General features: G+C 38.3%; 1 protein-coding gene across 1 annotated transcript in view; it reads right to left on the bottom strand.

Annotated features, from left to right (window-relative positions):
- Positions 1 to 25,847, bottom strand: part of BAZ2B (bromodomain adjacent to zinc finger domain 2B) — a 156,663-nt gene that overhangs the window by 80,540 nt on the left and 50,276 nt on the right. The window contains exons 4-11 of the mRNA XM_025199968.1: positions 22,359 to 22,565; positions 21,260 to 21,658; positions 15,837 to 16,461; positions 15,173 to 15,469; positions 13,627 to 13,687; positions 12,987 to 13,095; positions 12,617 to 12,718; positions 1,174 to 1,384 (exon numbers count right to left, since the gene is read on the bottom strand). Coding sequence (XP_025055753.1) covers positions 1,174 to 1,384; positions 12,617 to 12,718; positions 12,987 to 13,095; positions 13,627 to 13,687; positions 15,173 to 15,469; positions 15,837 to 16,461; positions 21,260 to 21,658; positions 22,359 to 22,565 — 2,011 coding nt within the window. The remainder of the gene's footprint in view (positions 1 to 1,173; positions 1,385 to 12,616; positions 12,719 to 12,986; positions 13,096 to 13,626; positions 13,688 to 15,172; positions 15,470 to 15,836; positions 16,462 to 21,259; positions 21,659 to 22,358; positions 22,566 to 25,847) is intronic.

Below are 25,847 nucleotides of genomic sequence, written 5' to 3'. Positions count from 1 at the left end.
TTCCCTACAGGCTCCCCAGTGGCACTATGCTGTACAGGAGCTCTTGGCTACCCAGCACTGCAAGCTGCATTGTGCTGCACTGCCCCACTCCCTGGGGAGGGGATATGCAGCAGAAGCTGTGGGAGGAAAGGAAAGCACCAAGACCTCAGCTGCTGCTGCTGTTGCTGCTAAAGCAAAGGGCAGCAGCATTCTGGTATAAGCCTGGAGGCCACATGTTAATCCAACGCATGTCACCAGCTGGACAGCCTTACTTTGTTACTAATAGTCTCAATGGTTACAATGGAAGTAACTGTGGTGCAAGATATTATTTAAGAGTATTAAAATCTTGTCTTCATAGAGTTAACAGACTGGAGTTTACACTGGGGTACCCACCAACTTTACCGAAACTCTCATTTCAATGGCTTACAATTCCATAACTATCAGGCATAATTCTATGTTATCTTATTAGATTTAGAGTGTTTAAACATCAGAAGAAGCCATTATATATTTACAGCAAGATAAGTTTTTTTTGTTTTGTTAACACATTTACTGTAACAAAAAATTGTTAAGTAATTTTAATCAAGATTCCAATAGAATTCATTTGTCAAATGAGGAAAAAAATGTGCCAAGAACAGTAACAGCCAAGATAAAAGGGGACAAAAAAGAGAAAAAGGGGTAATATTCTTTGTTGTCATCATTCTCTTCCCACAGCCCTGTAAAGCCCATCTTTTCTCCCTCCTCATATGAAAATGGCAAAGTAGTAAGGTTGGAGGTAGGACTCTGCACACTGCGTGTGAGGGCTAATTAATTTTATTTATATTTTTGCTGGTGCCAAGTATCTGGGGTGATGTTGGGGAACTGAATAGTCTGTGTATTCATGTGCATTTAAAAAACAGTTGTCATTAACAAGTGCTATTTACTGTGTTTTATAAATCCAAATAAATAAAATTAAAATTGCCCAACCATTTTAAATTTATACATAGACACCTCTCTTGGATGCAAATTTACACTGGCTTGACTTTAAACAGAAGAAGGTCCAATGAAAGCTTTGGACAATATTCCCAGATGCAAGACTTAAGCATGTACAGGAGTATAAACACATAATACTTGCCTTTAGGAATTCCAAACATCAATTTTCTACTCATGTGGTTACATTCAGCTTGTGGAAGTTATTTCTTGTGGAACATTTCTTACCTTGAGCCTGCAACTTTCTTAGCAGCTTGGCATCACTGTTGTCTAGAAATTCAGCACTACCAACATTTGGAGGTCGGCCTTTGCGACGCCTCATTCTTGATTCCTCTCTAGCACGTTGTCTATCTGGATTTGGTGGTCGTCCTCTACGCCCTTCCATGGCCCTGATACGGGGAAGGACTTCCTCTTCCTTCAGAAGACACCACTGCATGCCCTTTTAATTAACATATTTCATAGAGAGATATTATAAACACAAGTCAAAGATAAAATACATATCTACAAACATATACATACATGCACAAACACATATGTCTACATATGTATATATTTATATACACATGGAAGCTGCATTAGACTAGCCAGTATTATAATGACAGTAGTGACACATGGCCATTGCACAGTTATCATGGGATTTATCACAAACATTTGTAAAACTTACCAGTAAGCCTTACAAGATCTCAACACCAATTTACTCAGTGAGGAAACACAGGGTTATTACATAGCATGTGTGCTACTACTGCATTTGTTCCTTGTTTTCTCTTGCCTACATAACCTGTTCCTCAACTTAGCTGAGGCAGAATAAAAGAGCCTGGAAACTTGAAAGTAAATAGCTATACTTTATAGTCAAATATTATTGGACAACATGATATGAAAAGGCTTGACAAGCTATTCTAATCATCTTTGCTTAAGTGGCACATATACATTATAAAAAAAACTTAGGTGTATAGACAAGCAGGAAAACTAATCAATGTTCACATACTTTTTGAGCATTAGATTTCTCAGCTTTCTAATAAAACAATAAAAAAGCACAGACTCTGATTTCTATCTTGCATTTTGATTCAGTGACATTTATTTTTCATTTGCTGAAAAAGTAATTTGTCAGCCAATGAGAATTAAGCATTCAACATGTTTTGAAAAATAAAGTTTTATTAGAAAGTTGAAAACTTTTTAATCTGTTCAAACACAGACATAGTAAGGCAGTTCTGTGCCCTGGGCAAAGGTGGCACACAGATGTGTACCAGCTGCTGTACTGCCAGCAGAGGCTATTTTTGTGCCCCCCTCCCCCCCCAAAGGTGGCACCTGGGGCTGCTGCCCCACTTGCCCCTCCTTTCCCCAGTTACACTACACTACTGCATTCAAAGCTTTGGAAATTTTATGCTTTCACTATGCAGGACTAGTTTTTCATTTTTTGTTATTGTACCCTATCCTTCATACTGAAATCGTAGCGCTCCAACTATCAAAATTTTTAGCTTTTAGATAGCTTTCATAGAATTGACACAAGAAGGACCTCATATTGTGCTATTAATCAAAACAATTGCTCAATCTATTTGAACTTTCTTGATTGAGCTTAATCTATTTCCAGCTGTTTTTTGGAACGACAGGACAAAAAGATAGCTAACAATCCTTCTATAGTGCACTATGATTTACCTAATGAAAGCTTGTCAGGGACTTTGAAAATGTCTGCCAAAAGTATTCATGAAGCCAGTACCTTCTGAAAAAGCACAGTTGAATTGCATCCATCTGCCTTACTGAATTTTGTAATTAAATACACAAACAAGTAAAATCAAGAATTCTGCACCATTTCATTGGCTTATTTTGTCACTTGGCATTTTCATTATGCATGATAATCCTTCATAACATGGTAGGAAATGTTTAATACAATGTTCTCTGAAGGCAATGATCTTTTCAAGATAAGATCCTCAGATCCAAACATTCTGTCAATAGCATAGTTGCAGTGATTTTTCAGGCCTCAAACAGCTATGAAGGAAAATCAAAAGAGTGAACACTGTATTTAGCCTGTAAACCTTCCAAAAGGCATATGTCAACTGGCATTAGGCTCTTCAACACAAGATATGTTTAACTATAACTCCATCTTCAAGTGCAGAATTCATCCTTGTTAAGAACTGTCTGAGGACTTCTGAATCCAAAAGCAGCATCTTTACCACATAGGCCAAAGAAGCATCTTCATTTTCTGTCTGTAAGAGTACCACTTATGTGCATACTATGTCCTCTTTTAGAGTGTTTAGCACTTTCAGGATTTTACATTACAGTCCATTACAAACTATTTAGAGAGAAACTTTATTTATGTTTTTTAGCAATATAAAATAAATTAAACAAGTATCTCTTTATATACCAGTGATTCTAAACTGGGTTACCTTTGAAGGATACAGCAGAGCCTGGCCCTTGTCCAAGGAGATAAGCACTGGCTCTTCTATACTCCAGCACCCTGCATCCAACCCCAACATACTATGGACAAGAAGTGCCCCTGGCAAACCATTCCACGTGGCTCCTCTCACCAGCTCGAAGGACATGGAAGGAGTGGGGAAACAAGCAAAACTAAAAAGGGCAGACTCCCACCGCTCCAGGTAGCCTCTACCCTGACTGCCCTGGCACTCCAAGCAGCATATTCTGCTGTGTCTGGGCAGACAGTCAGATGCACAAAGGGCTGCGCTTTTTCAGCATGGCTAGTTCCCCTGCTCTTGGACCTGTTAGAAGAGGCTGCATGGAATAGTGGCTCTGGTTACCAGCATACAAGTTCCCAAAGGACTAGCCATAGCCACAGGGGCTGTGTTCACTCCCTCAGGTATAGACCAGGGGCAGGGTCCTGGGCCCCTGATGCTGTTACCTGGCACCAGCCTCCATGCCTCCAGTGACTACTGTCACCCCATCACCACTGTCACCACTTCCACCTACAAGGACAGGTGTCTCCTTCACAAGTTTAATGATCCAACCCAAAGCGGTCCAATCTACCCTGCCAAGCATCTCCCGCCAGCACTGAGCACTGTGAATCCTTCTTTTTTTCAGGGGTGTCCTGCCTACTTCTGCCCACTCTATGAAATCTTTTAAGAGTGCTGCAGGGTATGAGAAAATAAGTAAGAAATAAATTAGTTTAAAATGGGACACCACTCAATTCCAGAAAATTATGGAAGGGTGCATCAAGTCTAAAATTGAGAACTACTGATCTATACTAACTTGAAACCTGGCACTTAATTTCTCGTAGGCTTATAAGTGATAAAGGAAAAATACAGAACAAAACTAACAGAAATACGACAAACAGCATCAGTTATGGTTCAAGAGGCAGCTAAAGTTTCATGTGTCCTCGTGTACTTGTATTTCCTGTAACTACTGGTATCAAGACCAAGCTGTCTTTACCGTTTACTATAGCAATTCATATTCTGGTAACTATGGTCACAGAGGAACAATGCATACTACACTTAGGTGCCCATTACTGCATTGAACTATGTGGGCAGGAGCTTCCTAGTGGTATATATTAACAACAGAAGGTTGATTTATACCATGTTAGAACTGAGGTAACTGGCCAGGCAGCAAATCGAAGGGGGTGGCAAAAACTGCATGCATAAACCTTGCACAAGCTCACTGGGGGCTGCCTCTGGAGCCTGGGCATGTGCAGAAGTGAATAGAGCAGTCCCAGCACAGCCAAACTGAAGCTCCAGGGCTCTGTCTGGTTCCTGTCCTCACCAGGTCCCAGGTATGTTACAAGGTAGGGAGGCAAATTTTTACACCAAAAATTCTTTGGTGTAAAATCTATGCCCTGGTTCTAGGTATCTATTTTATTCAGTTCTTTAGTGTACAGAATGCAAAAGTAACGTGCAGGACACAACACTGCTTCAGAACAAGCTACCTACACCAAGTACCATTCTGTCTTTCCTGAACTACCACAGAATACTGGATGACTACTAACAGACGGGGAAAACGTTGGCAGAATCTAGTTATCAATTTGAATCACTTAAACAAGTTCTTGTCTTCTGAGAACTACAGCTTATTCAAAAACAGGGATTTGGCTGTTCCATTTACATTCTTGCATAATTTTGTACTGACTTTTAGTTGCATCTGCAACAGGGGTTGGTGATGTTTTTGTGCAGAGTGCCAAAAACGCCTGCAACCTCAATTTGTAAGATGTTGGTATGCCAAGGGAAGATGCTGGGTGAGCCACGAGAGACCTGATCCTTGTTGTGACAGTGCAGCCCCAGCCCCCTTCCCACTGTCAACCATGAGGCAAGCGTATCAAGCAAAATGCCTTTGCGTGACATGCTTGGAACGTGTGCTGGGGATTGCCTACCCCAATCTACAACATTAGGATGATTTTGTTATCAATGAAAATACAGTTCCCTCAATAAAAGGAAGCAGATAGATTAACTTCCAATCAAAACACTTCTCTCCTTCCACCCAGTCTCTTATGCAATCACACACAAACTTTCCAGCCACTCCAAGTTCTTTTGATAAACATTCTTGATACTCCACATCTTCATACAACTCATCATAACATTACTCATTACATTCAGCCTAAAAACTGTTTAAAACTTTAGTGAATATTTCCTAATTTAAAATTAAATGTAAAGATATATCACACATTATGCCTTCTTGCAGCACTGAGCCATAACATGGAAGCAGTGTGGCAGGTATCCCAGCATATAAAGCAATATTGCACATCCTGCACACTGCCTTGCAGGTGCATGGGATGGAGTATGATATTAAACTGGGTATGATCTGTCCATTTTATTCTCTTAAGGATGGGTTTTAAAAGATATTTAGGTGCTTAAAGAAATAGATAGGCCCCTGGCTGCCACTTCTAAAAATCCCATTAAGTACCTATCTGCCTATTAAGGCACCTAAACACCTTCAAAAATTTGGCTTTTACTGTGTTTTCTGGCAGCAGCACCTGTTATCTTAGGTTCTGCAATGCTCCTCTTTACCAGTTTTAAAAAGGCATAGGACAGTAAACAAAAAACAAAAACAACTCCCCCCACCCCCAAAGATCTGCATGAGCCTAAGCCAGCACTTAGCAAGGTTAGGCAGTGAAAAGCCAGAATGACCCGGCTGGGTCCTATCAATGCTAAAACCTGGCTGCTGCCATAGTCAAGCCATTACCACTTCTCCTTGCCTCCTGGCTTTGTTACAATATGGGAAAGCTCCCCGCTGCCAGGTCGTAGCACAGTGTAGTGTTGCACAGTGTGGGTAAAGACTCCACTGCCAAATGCCAATGAGGCCCCAACACCATGTGCCAAAGGTTGCCCACCCCTGCCCTAGGTGACCCAGAAAGACAGTGTAGTTATAGGGCACCAGTCTGTAGCCAACAGCACACAGGGCATCTCATCTCTGGGTGCAAAGAGAATTATCTTTTGAAACATTTCCAAGTGTAATACAAGTAACAAAAAGCAAAACACTTCAAAATATATCTAATTTAAAGAGTTATTCATTTGAAAGGCTTAAGCCATTCTTGGAACATTTCAAGGGGCTTGTATGTTCATATGGCTGGCTCTTTCAAAGGGGTCTAAAACATTTCAATTGTTACTTCTGGCCACACCCTGATTCTTCAGCTGAATGACCAGGTATGCATTTATAGCTAGCTGACAGAAGGGTGTGAATCCAAATCCAGAATCAGTTACACCTCTGAATCCGTAGCCAGATGCCATAACCACTGTTCCAACCACACCCTTCGAGTATTAAGAAAGCAGACATTTAAATTCCAACTACATGTCTAAATTCCAACACACAAATGTTATGAAAATAGTGAAAACAACTGCTACTAATTTGTAACTCTACCATAACTTGTTTCTTGCTGGTAAGGTAACTATATAGTAATGTTAACTAAACAAACAAACGCTATTCCTAAAACTGGACTGGTATCACTAGAGATGTTCCATAAGCAAGTAAACATTACCACTTCTTTTGGTGTTATTAGAAACAATGGAAAATCAACAGAAATGCTAGAGTTAGTATAAAAAGATTTCTTTAAATCAATTTCCAAGAAAACAATAAAGAAATAAAGGGTAGTATGTAGAGATTTTTAAAAGCTATACAACTGTAAATGACAGAATCTTTAATTTTACAAAGAAGCTGTTCTGTGTGCATACATTTATTTCTTAAAGGTCTGTATTATGTATGTTATATACATTTTAACTTTTTTTATATATAACTTTCTATATAACTTTTTCTGCATGTTATATACATTTTAACTTTTTCTAAATCTTTTTCAAAACATGCAAACAGAATATTTATTCTCAGGTAATGGATGAAAATCTCATGACAACTGTGGTAATTGAAGGCCCAAATGACACAGCTGCAAGATAACAGAGTATTTTAGGAACAAACAGAGGATCTTCAAGCAATTTTGCTTAAATTTGAAAAATAAATTTTAATCCCATCTTTCTGCTTCCCTCCCTTCTTCCTGGAGAAAGAAAACAGTCGCATTCCTTCGTTATGGAATAAAGCTAGAGAGTCCATACAAAAAGATGAAAAATTGTTTTCATTTTTAATAATCTACTTATATTACTTACCTCAACAATTTACTCAATATATTTATTAACACTATTCATTCCTAGTTCTTATTTTAAGATTATGTATGCCTTGTTTAAAAAAATTGGACCAGTCTAAAAATAAATTGTAACTGCCAACTCTATCAGTTTCTTTCATTATACTGATACCTTTTATTATACCACCTCAAATATTCTTTGTTTCCACTGAGAGGAAAAAAATCTGATTGAGCTATAAAAATTTTAGATTATCTTGCTTTCAAATCCTATTTAAGTTCATTGTACTGAATATCATTAAGAAATGCCACTGTCAATTGCTGTAAGAAAATCCAGGTATATTTTAACCTGGAAGAGTTAGATTGGAATGTTCTGCTGTCTACAACTCATCAAAACATGTCCTGATTTTTGCAGTTTATCTACCTGAAGTCATCATTTATTTTAAATTCCCTTTCAATATGTGAGTGAATGAGCTCCAGATACCTCCAATTCCCCTTGAAAAATAAGAAGCTACTTTTCATACTAAGAAAAATCGTAATAAGAAAAAACTAAGAAAAAAACCAATATATTACATTTTAAAAAATTATTCCAGTCATGGGGAACCATATTTTGTTTCCACGGAAGTAAATGGCAAGAATCTCGTGGGTTTCAGTAAGTGCATGTTCTAGTTCATACTTTTTTTTCAATCTTTTTGTCTTTCAGTTTGAGGTTTCTGATGCCCCTATTCAGATTAAATCAATACAAGAAGCTGGACTATGATGTGTCACCAGATCTCAAACTAAAGCAGAGAAAATATTATGAAGAAAAGCAAAAGAATAGAAATTTGAGTGAAAGGAAATAGCAGAAAAAAGACCGAATTACAGTCTGAACATTCTAGATATCAGCAAAGACATAAATATAAAATATTGGTACTTTCAGTATTTAAAGAACTTCTGTAAGCATGTAACTCGTTTTAAATAAGTAACAGTTCAATTTTTTGCTATTATATATTAGCATTAATTATTTAACTCAAAATGTTTACGTGATGACCTAGTATTATCAAAACCTGATGAAGTATATTTTAGAACAACTTAACAATTACAAGCTCTTGACAATATATTTCATTTTATTCTGTTTTTAATAATATTTTCCTTTTTTAAATTCTGACCTCTATATATGTAAATGAAAAATTACCAAATTAAAAAGCTAAAACAATGCCATGCATAAAACAGTTATCAGCAAGGATATATTAAATCTGTTGGGTTTTTTTATTACTAAAAAACAAAAGTAAAAGACACCTTTCCTAATTTTACTGGACAACTAAAATTTTTAAAATAAAATAGAGATTTCTAATTACAAACATTAGGGTTTTTAATGTTATTTCTGATAAAAATCAAGGAAATCTGCAAATGTTAGAGTCTGAATATCAGGTAAGGAAGGAAGTGCAGAGGTTTAGAAATTCAGTTTGACATGGATCAGGTTAGAGCCTGTGGTTGCAAATGGAGGTTAGCATATTTTATAATTTATTGTAACATTCACAAGTCATCTTCAACATAGGTTGTAAGAGAAGAGGTGCTAGAGACAGAGAATAGATATTCTATGATCACATCACAAATCAATGTTAGGATAACGTTTTGTATGTACCAGCAAATAGACAATAGAATAAGAAATAAACTCTGGGCTTATAAGCATAAACATATAAAGACATACCATATTCACTGGAATACAAGACAGCACTGATTTAACACATCTCTCCAATAATTAGATTCTGCACACAGAAAATTTATAAATTTATTATAATTTTCCATGTATGGAATCTAATTATTAAAGGGTCTTAAATTCATCTCCCTTCTACTGCAGGCAGTGGGGGGAGAGGTGAGGACAAGGGTAGTAATGGAGAAGGCAGTGGGGGGACAGACAGGTGTGGGGCACGTGATAGGACAGGTAGTGGGGAGGCAATAGTGGGCAAGCAGTGCGGAGGTGGGAGGACAGGCAGCTTTACCCTTGTTGCCCAGGCTTACCTCCCCTTGTACCTGCTCCCTGTAGCCTCAGGTCAATGATCTCTGCACCCCTCCCGCCCCCCCAAACCCCTTCATACCGCTTCTGCTTCCTGCAGCCTCAGGTCCTCATCCCCACTTCCCCCCACCCCAAAGTCTCTACCTCCCACCTGACTGCCCCCCTCCTCGCTCTGTGCTGGCAGGGTTCATCCTAGCTGCAGCCTGGGATACTGAGCAATGCTTCAGCTCAGCCCCATAGTAGTGTGTGGAGGCGGCACTGCTGCTACAGGGCCAAGCTGGAGCACGTGCTCCATGCTCCAGGCTGCAGCAAGGACGGAGCCTGCCAGTGTGGAGCAAAGGTAAGGAGGAGTGCGGCAGAGAGGGAGAAGCAGTATGGAGGGGAGATTGAGGCAGCGGGGTCTTGAGGCTGCAGGGAAGGGTTAGCAGGGGATGTCGAGGCAGCAGGTGGCAGCTGCAGCTATGGCTCCAGTTCCAGCTCCAACCCGGGGTTGGGGCTCGAACCACTGCTGCTGCCTGCCCCTTTGCCACTTCATACTTGATTGTAACAAGAGAGGCTTTTTTCCCCACGTTACATGGGGGAAAAATTTATCTTCTAATCGAGTAAATATGGTATTTAAAGCTGAAAGTATATTTATACCACACTGAATACATAAATCTGAAAATATACTACTGTCACTTGTACTACAATGTATAACAACACAGCTCATGTAAACGAATAACATTATTCTATCTAAAGATGATTTTGTCCCAATGCCATGCACATTAACTTTATAATAAACAAGTGGATCCGCAGCAAACTATCAGATGAAATTACTTACCTATAATAACAGTTGTTCTCCAAAGCTAAACGTCCTATATAGATCCACTCTAATTCCAATAGCTCCCAAATGCAAATACTACTAGAACTCTCCAAGATTCTGAAATAGCTCCTTCCTCCACTCAAGATAAAGGTAGCAGCTTTGGATTTCAATCTAAGGAATCTGAAAATTCATCCTGTTGCTTGCTAGGAAGTTGTCTTGGAAATCAACGTATATTATCCAGTTACATATCAAGTGCTAGGTTCTCCTATGTTTGAAAGGCTGGTTGAAAAGCAATGTTTGAGTAGTACACTGTAGGAAGGAACTAGCCAGAACTTCCGGGGCCTATAATGCAAGGCAATCACAGTACAGACATTTTACTGCCCTTTCATTCAGTCCAGTGTGTGCTCCTTCCTGGCATTCTTCAGTCAGTTCAACTAACTGGTATGCAGGAAAGATGAACCAACTGCCAGCAATTCTATCCTAACCATCAGTGGTGCCAATGGAAATGCAGCATTTGCTCTCTCTATTTAAATTCTATACTGTATCTGCAGAGGCAGAGGCTTTTCCCTTGCCCACCTCTATTGAATAGACATAATTCAGTCATGAGAATTTTCATGCGTAGAATCGGACACCGCAAGAGAGGCTCAATATATTAACAGTACATGTCATGAAGGTGCACCACCCTGGATGCAATAACTGTAGTGAAGGCATCAACTCTACTTCCCCCTGTGCTAATACAGGGTCTTCATAACGTCCTTATGCACTTTTAAAGTTAGGTTGTGCACAAGGACTTTATTAAGACCCTGTACTTATTTGCCCCATTTAGTTGCTCATCCCAAGACACATTTTTCTCTTTCTGAGTAAGACTACTTTGGCTTGAACAGAATCTAGCAGAAGTTAATAATTGGATCTGTTAAATGACAATTAGAGAGATAGGATCACCCATTCTCTAACCTATTCTCAATATAACATCCCATACTATTTCCTTTTCTTTTGAAACTTTGCAGTACCAACGGTGGGTGAAGTATGCAGCTCGCACCCAAAGGTGACACGTTAAGATGGGAAGAGATAAGTAAGCAGCAGACATTTTGTAATAAATACTGATGGAAAATACACAGCAAACAGACAGGACAAAGAAAAACAAGGAAAACTACTGACATTTTGCTATGCTGACAGTGTGTGGGGCAATTTAAAACAAGGCACTGAAGGTGTGGGTATAGTGCAAGGCAATGCCATGTGAATGGATGCCACAATGGCACTGCATGTATTAGCTCCCAAATCAGGTGCCTGTTAGTGCCAACACTGTGCACAGGCTAGTGGGAGCTGTAAGAGAAGTCTGTACACACTGCTGCACCAAACCAGCTATAATGCTTCTAGTTGAGGAGATATCACATACAGAGCTAGCATGGCATCTCAGTATGGCACTGTCCTACGCTGTACTCTGAGGTGTAGGCACGTGGGCTTAAGATTCAGCTTTCAATATTCAGGTTATAAGTCTCTGTATCACCAGAAGTCCGTCAGTACTACCCTGAAAATAGACTAGCATGAATTCAGCTTATTACAAACTTTGAATCCATTTTATTTACACAGTAAAAAGCAATGCGTGTTGTAGGGCATTCTTCTGTTGTCTGTCCACAGCCTTGTGGCAAGCTACATAAGAGACTCAGCTTTAAAAACAAGTAAATATATTCACTGCCAAGAGACCAAAAGATAAAATGAAAAGTTCCCAATCCAGCCAAAACAGAAGTTGTGTAAGACACATACATTTTAATATGAGCTCCCTTGGAATTGTATTTTACTAACCCTTATGTGAATTGATGGTTTTATCCACATATAGCCAAAAAGAGTTCCATAACTCTCAAGTAGTATAATCCATACAACTATGCATAAAAATCCAGTTCTTCGAAAGATCTCACACTGTATTCTCAACATAGTAAAAACTTATTTAAGTATGTATTTCAGACATACCACAAAGATGAACACATGAAACAAGACATCATGACACACACACAGATATTTTCTAATGACACGGAGTTCATATACAAATTAAGAGAAAAGCTCTACTCTAAGAAGTATCATAATGTGCTCTCAGAAAAAATACTTAGCTTAAAGCTCCTTCTTACTAGGAAACAGAAGCTTACCCCAAGGCATGCTGAGCACCTGCAACCTCTTACTGAAGTCATTTAGAGGTGAGGTTTTCAGCACCTCCCAGTCAGGCCCTTAGCTCCTAGCAAAAGCTACATAAAGAAATATGTACAGCTATAAGAATGAATTAGCTAATAACAGGCAATGCTCCAGAGTGTAGTAAGAAATACTTCACCTAGATTTATATTACTACTCCTTGGATCAAAGACTTTACTTTTTAAAAAGCAGATACCTGCGGTCCATCTCTGGCTTCATAGAAGTCACCCACTCCTATTTTTGCACTGAAGCTGAAATTGTCCCTTGAGATATCCATTATTCCATTTCTGCTGAGATACTGAAAAAATCACATATTTTTCCACTTCAGGTTTTAAATAATTACAACCCAGCTTTGATGTACAGCTAACTTTGGAAGTCAAATGGTTTGCATATTCTATCAAGGAGATATGCATTTACAGGAGGTCAAATTAGAAACAGGGTAAGATACATTAGCTTCATATCACAGGACATTTTCTATCAAAGACTATATTTGAGAAAGAAATGTACTTTTATTGTAAGCATGCTTAATAGCATCTGAGAACATCTTGATTAATACAAAAATGTACCTTTATTACTTCAGGATACTGTCTTAGCTTCTTTCCACATGGTGCATAATATGCTACTTCTCCCTGAAGACGACCACCGAAGCTTCTTATTCGTGTTTCTCTTTGCCAGCTACAGCAATAGTAAATATAGTTGTATATTAAGAAACATTTATTTCTTGAACTATACATATCAACTTATTAATTATATTAAAGTACAAACTCAAGTGCTTAAAGTTTGGGGTCAGGAAATGTGACTAGGCAAAAATATCGAGTCTGTGTATAATATCCAAGACTAAATATATTTCAGTGCTGTATTAGGTTTAATTGCCATCTACAAGTTTACACGTCTTAATATTACAGTAACCCAGGCAGTTTCTGGGAAAGTGTTATGTGCTCTATTCTTACTCATAAATCATCAAAAGATTAAGTACAAAACTATTATCAGACAATAAAAATCTCCAACAACACTTGAGGCATACTATACATAAGTGGCGGGACTTTCAAAGGAACTAAAAACTATCACTGAAAGTCAGAGAGAACTGAGTACCAAAAATACCATGGCAAACTCTACCATGAGTTTTTTGTTTTTGAACAAGGTCTTTTCAGGATATAACCACATTTTATGAACAGCTTCCCAAATTTAAGTAAATATATAACATACCCATATTCTAAAGGAATACGCAACTCTCGTTCATCTGTTACCCTTCGCCTTTTTGAAGTACCTAACATAGAAATGATTGATTAACGCTAAAAATCATTCAAAGAAAAAGATATTTAGAAACTTATGCTATGTGAAAACACATTTGGCATTACTTAGATCTTCCAAACCATACAAGCAAGCATCTTGCGTTTCATCAAATAGACTAAAAGCATCAAGTAAGTAAAGATCGTTTGCACTCTGTACAAAAAAGCACAGAAGGCTTTTTTTAAGTGATTGGCTACTCTGTCTGATGACATGATGGATATAAAATAACCTTGGATGCCAGACTGATGGATCTCAGTAGGCAGTAAGAGATATACGTCAGAGAAAAAAAATGTCATATGCTGCTCATCAACTCCACATACAAACGACATACAGACTTAGTACAAACTAAGTACTGACACCCCCTTTTTTTTTTTTTTTTTTTACAAGTTGTGTTATGATTTAAATGATGGGTCAGTTCATCAGCTTCCTGAAGAATAAAATTAACTCATATTAATCTGAATCAGGTTATTTTTAAGTTTTGAGAAATTCATTTAAAAATGTAAAATACGCCTGTTTCGAAGTGGAAGAAAAATCCAATAAAATAGACCATTTAAAAGTTATTTGCATTAATAGCATAGCAAACAACTTCTGTGCAACTGCACTCTAAACATTAGAATAAACTAATTTATTTTCAAGCAAAATAAGTAGCATTTTGCTAATTCTGGGTAGCAATCAGGAGACTCATTGTAATAAATACTGAATATTATGAATTTGCTAGTAAGTAAATGACCATAAAATATAAAAGAAGATATATCACCAAGTGTACTTTTTATATATTTTGGAAATTATAGCTTCAATTATGTAAAATACTTGATAAACGTATTAGATGATTGTCTTGTAAAAATAATTCAACTTTTAAACTTAACTCAGTACAGTCAATATATTTGTTGATAATCAGAAAGCTCTTACTGCAGATTGTAAAGTGTGTGGATTTGAAAAGTTTTAGTACATCATAACATAAATTGAAATAAAAGAATATGCAATTATCTCTTACACAGCAGATGTCACCATTTGAGATAAGCAGCATGTGAAGATCATTTTAGAGATGGAAAAACAGAGGCACAGAGACGTGAATGACTTGCCCAATGTTACCCAGAAGACCAGTGACAAAGTTAGGAACAGAACAAAGCTCCCGAGTTTCATCTGGGTGCTCTATCCCTTAGGTCTCACTGGCTCCCTTAATGCTTTTATAGAGTAATGGCATCCCTTAACTCATATCCCTTAATCTCCGAATAAAAATATCATGAACAGACTGGTCCTGATCACCTGTGACTTTGACTAACTTCATGGGAGTTGCAGGTGGTCAGTACCTCTAAGGATCAGGAAAAGGAATGGAATATTACTGTCCAAATGCAACACTATCTTTTAAGGCTATTACTACCTTACTTACAGTTTCTAAATATATTTAGAAGGCACATTTCTCAGACACTATCTTTTGTCATATAAAAAGGCATTCAATTACCACAGTGTGTACTTGGAGTAAGTGTAGAAGGCGGTGTCCCAAGAAAAACTGGCGACTGGGATTCAGGACATAAGGCAGCAGGAGCAGAGCTAGGAGTCTTTGCTACTTGGAGATTAAGTGGTGTAGAGTGAGCTGTGAGATTGGTGGAAGAGCTTTTCACGGAGGAAGTAGTTTTATTCAGCTTCACTGGAGTTTTCTCTCCCTCAGTATCAGTATCTGATTCATCTTGATCTTTATCATCCTCATCGTCCTCATCTTCAGACCCTTCAGTATCAGATTCTGAATTACTGTCAGACTCTGTAGGAAATTTGTAACAAATGCAGGTTACAACTGGACAATCAACTGCACATTAAAGCTTGTGTATTTTAACATCTTGACATGCTAACACTTCAAAAGGTCTGCTGACAGATATCCAACTATTTTTAAAGTATACCCATTAGGATCAGTGCAAGAGCATCAGTAATTTACTCAGTCTTCATCATAATTGGAACCATGATGGAACAAAGCAACTCTATGTGATAATTCATGGCAGATTTGGAGGTTTTCTTGCACTACAAGATGGGAGAACTATCAAAGTTGGTGTGGAAAATGCATTTCTTTACACAAAGTTGAGAATAAAAGCTTTAATTTTTTAATAAAAAACCAACCACAAATCCTCGTCTACCTGATTGGCTGTCATCTGAATCATCATCATCATCATCCTCGTCTTCATCATCATCGTCATCGTCATCATCATCATCGTCATCATTTGAATCATCAGAGTCTTTACTGCTAGGAATGTCTGAATCTGTTCCTCTAAATTGTTCCACTAAAGATTTTGCAGAATGAAGGCGATGTTGTGTTTTTACTGCTGTAACCGTATTATTGCTGACAGCTTTTTCCTTTCCTGGACCAGGTAACAGAGGAGAGGTAGAGGGCATAACAGGTGTCTGGTTACCAGATGTTTTTTTACCACATGTAGTTAAATTTACTGGTGACGAAAATGAAGTACTACTTGAAGTAGCTATGTTTTCATTTATCTTGGGCTGGGATTTGGATTTGGTGGTAAGTGCTAGAGGAGCTTCCTGGATGACACTTTGAATTACTCCATTGGGTTGGTGATTACCTAAAAGTGCATTTGTCAAGAATGGATTTGAATGGTTGTTTTCTAAAGATGTGTGTTTTGGATGAGCTGGTGAACTAGAGGTTGGTTTCGGACTTGACAAAGCTGTGATAACCTTCTTCAGGTTCTTGGATGATTCTTGTTGCTTCTTTAACTGTGCTGCTGGGAATGTCTGTTTGTACTGTTCCTGAAGAAAGAATGAAGAGAATAAAATTAAAAAGTGCACCCAGCCAGACAACTTATATTTATTCAGCCATTAGCATCTGTATCTACAAAAAGTATTTTAGAATGTAGAAGGGCAGTTACTAATTAGCTAGACAGATGAGATGTTCTCCCAACATTTTTTCAGAATTAATAAAATCAATAAATATGGTCCACCCAGGGAGTCAAGAGACTACACTGATGTGAGTAGTGATGCAAACTTCTGAACATGCTGCTCCAGCTTAGATGCACCCTCATCTGATGAAATCATAAACAGAAATCAAGCAAATGGTTGGTGAAAAAAAAAAAATCACCAAAGGAAAAAACACCCGTAAGACAGGACATGCCTGAAAAACAATTTGCTATGCTTTCATGGCAATATATAAAAATCCTGTTTTTCTTATACTGACACAATAAATCACTCTAGTGGAAGCAAATCAAATATTAGGTAATTCATAAATCCTACTCAGTAGGACACATGCAACATTAAATCCAAAATAAAAACAGTACAAAATAATAAAATATTTAAACAAAATAGCTGGAATAGCAAAATTTGTCATAGGAATCAATGAGAATGTGTGAACTGGGGAGATTACACAAAAGTGTCATGCTAGAAATCAGGTTCTAGGTCTGTTGGTCAGGAGTGACTTCAAAGAGTTCAGGAGAAACATAATTATACCAGTCAAAGGAAAAGAGAGAGCTCTTGAACTCATCCAACAGCAATCCTTTTAGACTAACAAACTCCAAAGGGAATCATGTTCAATCCATTTTAACCAGCATCCTTAAAAAGGCATTTCCAAAGTGCAAGTAGAGTTTATACTGTACTAATTCTCAGGGCTCTTCAAAGAAATGGAGGCCACATTAGAAGCACAAACTTACTGTTCCTGGGATAAGCATCTCAAATATGCTCCAGACAGGTTGCTTCCTGAACCAGAAGCCACCTCCAAGGCTAATTAGCATGGGGCTGCTAACTAGCACTCTCACTCACCCATGCTAATTAGTCCACCTTAAACTCTGTGTAAAGGTGGCTAGAATGCTTCTAGTTCAGCAGACAGCCTGTGTGGAAGCAGCAAAGTACGTCTGAGCACACTGTTCATTAGATGTATATACATGGCCAGACAGTACTTTACTTTTCATTAGGGGTGTGAGAAACGGGCCGTATTTGATTCAGATTCGGCCTCAATCGCAGACAGTGATTCAATTCATTGATTTGGGTTACTATCCCTAATTCGATTCAAACGAATCTGAAGATTCAATGCTGATTCAGAGAATCAGTGATTCAGCCATAGACACAGCTTTAAATATTTTTTCTACATACCTCGAGGTACCAGGTCCAGCTCGTGAACACTGTGATGCTGGGCCAGATGGAGCATCCCACAGGAGGGCGGCGCCCCCCCCGTGTGCTTGGCAGTGAACCCAGAAGTGGATTGGAAGTACTTCCAGTCCATGTCTGGGTCTGCTGCTGAGCATGTGGGGGGGCCCCCCTGCACCCCCCTGGCGTGGTGATTGGCTGTGGGGGGACCCCGGGTACCCCCCCAGACCCAGGAGGCACCAGTCGATGAGCCAGGCAGGATGGGGGGGCCCCTCTGCACGCTCCTTAGCGGACCCAGAAGTGGACCAGATGTGCTTCTGGTCCACTTCCGGGTCTGCTGCCGAGCATGCTGGGGAGCCCCCCGCACTCCTGTGGGACACTCCATCCACCCCAGCACTGCAGCATTCACAAGCCGCCTGCTACCTTGAGATATGTAGAAAAAACATTTAAAGCTGCGTCTATGTCCGAATCTCCAAATCTTACCGAATCTCTCCGAATCAATTCAGAGGGTTCTGATTGGATTCAGAGAGATTAAAGGGTCTCCTGATTCGATTCAGAGATTCAACCACCAAATTGGGCTGAATCTCCACTGAATTAAACCAGGGACTGAAGCTTTGCACAGCCCTACTTTTCCATAAGGGAAAATCCTCACTGACTGTACATAAACAGAAATGTACCAATGCATGGTGGTTAATTTTTTTTAAAATAAAGTGATTATTTTTACATTAATTTAAATATATTATTTTTTTTTTACAACTAAACCAACTTGAAATCATGAGTGTATACATTAAATAAAATTACTCAGATCATGTTTGCTAAGAGAATCAGACCACTAAACAGGTGGAAAGTCACTGGCTCAGCACCTAGATCTAAGTTTGTTGAAGTGTTAAATCCTCTTTTGATATCTTGACAAGAGAGAATATTTTCTTCATTATAGTTTATTCAACTATTTCAGATCAATGACTGGCTCTTTCAAAATTCAGAAAACAAACAACCAGGAACTGGAAAAAGAGGAAAGCTGGTTTTCCTCTTTTCTTCTATGAATGAGATGCAAGGGGTCACTTAGGTCCACAATTCTAAATAATGTTTTGATTAATTTCCTTTTCCCTGATGTGTCCAATACATTTCAAGTAGTTTTATTAAATGAATATAAACACTTTTAAAATGTTGTTCTTATACACTTTAATTTAGTTCCTTTTCCCATCCAAATGCAGGTTGACATAAACCATTAATAAAAATACACAATCATACTGAATAAATAAGATGCCTTGCACAATTCTTGAACCCAAATGAGAATCTGAACATGTAAGTATTAAGATCTATAAATGCTTAAATAAATATGTATGGATCCACCATACTCTCTAACTGGCAAAATCAGGTACCAAACTTGAAATAAAGGCTATATTTAGGTAGTCGGTATGTTAAAGAGTTTCTAACCAGTAAGAATCTACTTTTCTAAAAGAAAAAAACTGGAAGTATAAGGGGAAAACAAGATTAAAATCAAGGTTGCCAACTTGCTGATTTAAATCATGATCAAAATCAGTGATTTAAATCTTTTTTTAATATAATCTACCCATCCTGCACTACTTAGGAACTATGTTTATATAGTTGATATGGAATTGTTACTATAATTTTAACACATCTGACAAGCCACGGGAAGCAACAGAAAAAGTGCTCAGGCCAGAATCTGTCCCATAGGAGGACATGTTCGAATGTGGTACATTAATTTTTAGCCACTCAATTCCCTTAAAAACAACTACATGACACAATCTTTTTTTCTTTCTTTGTCACCATTTAAAATAATAAATAGAGAAGTTTACAAATTTCATAATCCAGCATGCTGAAGCCCTTCCAGATGCATTATGATCTGACTTTAACTTATCCTATTGTCTCTAGGTATTACAGGGCTTACTGTACCCAAGATCCCCTGTACTGAGACACCAAGATAGAAGATTTGAGAAACTCCTTACTTTTCAGTGTTGACCAAACCTTAAAGACAACTTAAAACACAAATTTTATGATTTTTTTTTTATTTTAATCTTGTCTTCCTTTCCCAGATCAGCATTTCAAAGACATACTGGAGATCCAAGTTTTTGTATTTTTTTATTTTCTGAGAGTCCTTGGATACAAAAATCCAACCTGATCACTAAAAAGTACAGTCTACGCCCAAAATCCTCATTAATCTAGGAACAATGATTTGAGAGGACATTCATGCTCCTGCTCCTAAACAATAACATGCTGTGCTACAACCCTGTGCTGCTGGCTTAATGCTGTATTATTTAGTTGCTCACACAAGAAGGCTCAGAGGCAGTGGGTACTTGTGGAATTTAGGGCCAGTTTTTTTTTTTTGAGGGGGGTGGGGAAGGGGGGCAGGGAAGCAGTTAATATTTAGAGAGTTAAGAGTTCAACTGATTTGAAATTTCCATTAGGCATCCTCCTGAATCTTCAGGCACCTAAATACCTAAATCCTTTTCAGCACGTGGTATACAGTGACTAAACTTGCATGTAATCTGGCACTTTTATTAGTACTCAATAAATTTCAACAAATTCATAGAAGACTAATGTCTGAAAAGTATAAAAGCTACCAGTATGTTCTGATAAGCAGCTACTATGGATACATCACATACATGCTGTAAATAAATGCCTTGGTTTTTTTTCCAAGGTATTGTTTCACAATGCTAAAAATATATTATTAATTTACACTAAGCACGTGCTCTAAATTTAAACATTTTAACTAGGACTTAAGTTTAGCTGCTCTAAAAGGCAACCAAATAACTTAGAAACTGATTGTAGAGCACTTACTATAAACATAGCCTAATCTAACATTCACCATTCAAAAAATCCATATAATGTTTTAAGAAGCATGTCAATATTAATTATGGTATAATTTTAAAGTGGCAAATACAACTCTCTCCCAATTGTTATTATTATTATTATCTAGATCACACTCTATTCAGAAAGGCTCAAAGTTGCTTACAATAAGTGATACACAACAAAAGTAAATTCCTCAAATGACACCCCAAAACTAGAAAAATTCAGACCATACCTCCCACTCTCGCTTCCCTGCCTGTCACCCTTAAGACCAAACCTGCTGGGAAGTCTCAGCCCCCTTTCATATTTAGGTATAAGTAACTTCCTCCCACTCCCCACCCCTACAGGTATCACTTCAGTCAGATAAATTCAGGGGTCGAAAACCTAATACAGGAAGTACTGAGCTATAATTTAGTATTCATAATAGTATAATTAGAAACCTCACAACCGTCCCGTGAGAGGAAAAGGTACCTGGCAGATGCTCACAGGTTGTGAAATTGTTTGTGGGACTGACATCACATCACAAGATTCCACCAGAATGATTATTTCTGTTTATTCATCCAGGAGCACGATCAAGAAAAACCTGTTATTTCATAAGAGGCACGCACCTATAGATACTGCAGCTACAGACAGCATTGCTAAGCAAATCATTTCCACTTACCCGTTTTGATCTTACATCACTGGTCAAAGGATTAGATGCTTCAGAGGTATTTTTGTTCCCTGCTTTGAGTAGATCAGGAGAAGGAACTATAAGTTTTAAATAAGTTTCCTTTTTGGCTTGATTTACCAAAGACAAAGGTTTCACATTGGGCACCAATCCCGTAGACTGTATTACACTTGTGTGTTTGTTCACAGATTCCTCCTTTGCCTGAGAGCTTTGGAAAATAAAGGGAAGCTGCTGTGACAAAACCTGAGGCTGCTTCTGCTGGGACTGGAATGATGAGTGAGTCTGGGAATCAGACATAAGAGGTATCTGCTGGTGTGTTCTTTTTTCCTGGGACTTTTCATGTGTTTTCTGTCCATCTGCTTTCATATCTGTTACACCACTATGCATTAGCACCTGAAAAATATATATATTTTAAACTGTGTAGCTCAAATCATGACAATAAATATTTTGCTCATAAACTTAATGACAGATTCAAACAATATTTTGTATAAACATTAATCTACACAACTTAACTACAATTTCCATAACACAAGTTAACAATAATATTTTTAAATAACCTTACAGTATATTTAATTGCTTGATCTTTCACCTCCCAAGTCCTTTGGTTATGGGAAGTCTCAGTTTAGTATTAAAACAATACTAAAAATCAGTTGTTTTAAACTGTACTCTTGATTATAGACTGAGCGGAACACTTGGATTTAAATCCTGTTTTACTATTGGTTACTAAGGAATGTAACTGCTACGCCAAGAAAAAAGCAACTATAAACAGAATGCGGTACCCATGGCAACATACCGTCCAACTACACTTTTCAGCACATGAAATATTGAATCTATCTTCACTATTTTATATATTTTCTAATTACAATAAAAACAGTCTTCAGGTCCAGCTTTTCCTAGGAGTTCACAACAAAGTTATAGGGCTTCTATTTACCTTGAGCATGCAAATCCTCCAGAAAAGCGATATAGTGCCAAGAAACACTCTCACATCAGGCATTACTGTTTACTTAATTCAACAGAGACTGAAATCATATTTTTTCAAGAATACCAGTCAACCATAAAATCAGTAGCCAAAGTCACTGTGCAGAAATCCTACCTTGTTTTTGTTTTTATGATGTGCTTCATTCTCGGAGTCAGAATCATCTTCAGTTTCTTCACCACTTTGATCTTCCTCCTCCTCCTCTTCGTCTTCCTCTAGATCATCTGAGTCACTACTACTAATGCCTTCACTTGAGGTGTCTGAAGACGAGCCTGAATCACTGTCACTATTGCTGGAGCTTTCCACTGCTTTTTTTCTTGGTTTCTAGAGAAAAACAAAATATACTTATTAATGGTTCAGGTTTAATGCATTGTACCATCCAATTTTTTTAACTCTAGAGTAATATCATCAGCAATCCTTTGGCATCTCTCTCCAGATATTCTTAGGAAATAATAAAAAGGAATTGTTTTCATGAAAAAGAATAAAATTAAGATATTTCACAAGGATACGCAAGACATTTATCCAGCCTAATGTGAGAATAGGCAAAAATAACTTATTTCAAGGTCAGCATACCTGTAAGATTCACTGCGTGACTGCCAAATTCACTGCTAGAGAACTGGGTGATCACACAGAGAATGCATACGTTCTAACAAGTCTGAAAACAAAAAAGATTCCAATAGGCTTATAAAAGAACAAGATGCACTAGATCTATTATTGTCTTTCAATAGCAGAACATTCATTTGAAGAACAGTAATTTTTAAATTGAATGAAATTATATGTTATGTCTACTACTAGAGATGTTTCTAGTTTTCAAAGGAATACAGTTTATGTACTGCTACTGAGAAAGGGATGAGAATGTGCTGAAATGTTAGTATAGTATAGTATAGTATTACTTATATTGCTAGGTGTCATATATACAACATATTGCAATGCAAGACACATTTAAAAATAAAATATAGTAAAACTTATATTTAATTCTTTTCTTGTGCATCACCAAATGTTTGCATGGTATTTCCAAAAATTAAGAAACCAGCCTCTCCCCAAAGTGTTACATAATCTTAAAAAAGAGAGGCACAGGAGATAGAAGACAAAAAGGGAGCCTCTGTGGTATGAAAAACATAAGAAACATAAGAAACACTATTTGAAGACTGAAAGCTCAGATTTTAAAATGTGACGAATGAGACAGAAAGCTGGAGAGATTTAAAGATGAAGCATAAGGACAGGAAAAAGTTTTTTTACAGGAAAAAGTTCATGTCTAATGTAGAGGCCACATGCAAAATGGCATGGGCACATTGAAGGAACCAGAAAAAGCATTTCAAACAAGACACCTCAATAGCTCTGGTAAGAAGTGTAAAGAAGATACAGGAAAGGCACGTGATACCAGTGAAGGGACTGGAGAGAGAGTGAGAAACTGGCAAACTAGTAGAAAAGGAAAATGATTGATTTGAGCTGCAGTAGACTGATTATACTGAAGAGGTGCATATCAGTGGGAATGGAGAGAAGAAAGTGAATTACTTCAGATTAAGCAGAAGGCAGGGCAGGGCGGCACTTTAAGACTAACTTCTTCAAGGAGGCTGCTTACAGATGTTTAAAACAAACAAAAAAAATGTTTCTTACTTCAAACTCGCTGCACTCCCGTGCTGTGCCCAGTGCATGCCCAGAAGAAGCAGCACACATTAGCTGGACCGAGCTCATCCAACATGTATACAGACTGGGTGCTTTAGTGGGGCTTTTCTGGCACTTTTATGTAACTGCTGACTGAATCAGCTTTAGACAACAGCACCCAAAAGCCGCACTGAAGCACCTGATCTATATAGATGCTGCAGAGCTAGGTCAAACTAACACTCTGCTTCTTCCAGTAAAGCACATTTTGGGAGGGGCGGGGGGGCAGGGTAATGTATGTAAGCAGCCAGAGGCTTTTGTAGGCTACAGCCTACTTTGTCAGATGTTATGAAAGGACCACTACAGCTACCTCTACACCACCAGGTTTCATTCTAAGCAAACCACTAGCTCCATCAGCTACAGGCAAGCTTTACATTACAACCAACCAGGACTGCACATCTTGGGGATTTGTAGCAGAGAATTCTACACTTACAATGCAATCCCAAAACTGTAGCCACTCAGATAAGAGCCAGACTCAGATCCTGCTGTGACCTGCTAAAATACCAATCCTCTTACAAAGACAGCAGAATCCCTCTTGCTGTCACTTACCAGCTCTCCATCTTGAACACATCACTAATGGCCTCCTACCCCTCTGCAAAATGATGAACATCCTAAAACAGTCTTGGGGGACAAGCCTGTCCTGCCTTATTGGCAGCCCCACAACTTCAGATGGCATCTCTCCAACAACAGACTACCTAATTCCTCTTCTCACCAAAGCACCAGGCCTTGCAAAGGATCCAGATACCAGCTATGCCTCCTCATCAATACAGCCATATCATCACTGTACCAAACAACACAAATGATAAAATTCAATGTTCATTTCACCTTCTCTGCTACCAATATCATATATATCATCACCTACTTACAGTGCCCTTCTGCTGTCTACATTGGACAGATGGGGCAATCCCTATGTGCAGCAGTGAACGGACACTGATCTAACATCAATTCTAGAAAGCCTGTGTGTAACAGTAAAAGAACACTTTAACCACCTTGGATACCATTGCAGTCTTCTGAGTACCTGCTCTGATACAGCAAACTTTAAAGATCAACTGATGCAAAGTTCTGGAATGAGAGATCATCCTTGAAATGGACTGTAATAAGTATGGTCTCAACAGAAAATGGATTCTTATCTCATTACCTGGATTAGCTTTTATAATCCTTATGTCCCTCAATGGGTTAACTGCTTTCTTTACCTCTTTTGATCTCTTCAACCCATCTTCACCTGTCTCAGCAGCATCCCATCCTTCCTCCCACTTCCCCTATCATTTTTATTTAAAACACTTTATTCCTTTCTATTTAGTATCCCTTCTCTATGCAAGCCTATTCACAGTATCTGACAAAGTAGTCTGTAACCTACAAGGCTAGGGACAGATGTTCAAAAAGCCTGAGCCTCAATTGATTCAATCTTTGCAGGTTAGTCTAACCTGGCTAGGCTGCCCCAGTTTGTAACTGTACACACATCCCAGACATGCAGGCCCATACCTGCAGTGGCTCAGGCTAGGAGCCGGGGGGCACTAGAACAGCCCTCCTGCTCTTTTACAGTGCTGAGCTAGGGGGTGTGACCAGGCCCCGGCAAGATGCTCTGATTAGGTTCAGTGTTTATCACCCCATTAAGAAAACAACAGAGGGACTGCTTCTGCCTTTGTCCCAGCTGCCACAGCACGGACCGGAGGGGCTAGCCCAGCCCAGCCCAGAGAGTATGCCGGATGTTGGGGGAGTCTGATTTAACTTAAACCAGGAAGGGGTCTGGGACAGACATTGCATAAACTGGTTTAACCCAAATCAGTTAAGTCTGATACTACATTTAACCAGGTTTATCTCAAACCAGTTTCAGCCAGTTTCAAATTGGTTTATGTGCACTGAACATCTGTTATTACAAGTTTAAACCAGTTTCTGATCACTTAAACTGGTTTATGTGTAATGTCTGTCCTCAGCCCAAGAGCT

This window comes from Alligator sinensis, unplaced genomic scaffold, assembly GCF_000455745.1.
Source record: "Alligator sinensis unplaced genomic scaffold, ASM45574v1 scaffold389_1, whole genome shotgun sequence".
Classification (NCBI taxonomy): Eukaryota; Metazoa; Chordata; order Crocodylia; family Alligatoridae; genus Alligator; species Alligator sinensis.
The sequence above is the reverse complement of the archived record's forward strand: the minus strand, read 5'-3'. Positions and strand labels throughout refer to the sequence as shown.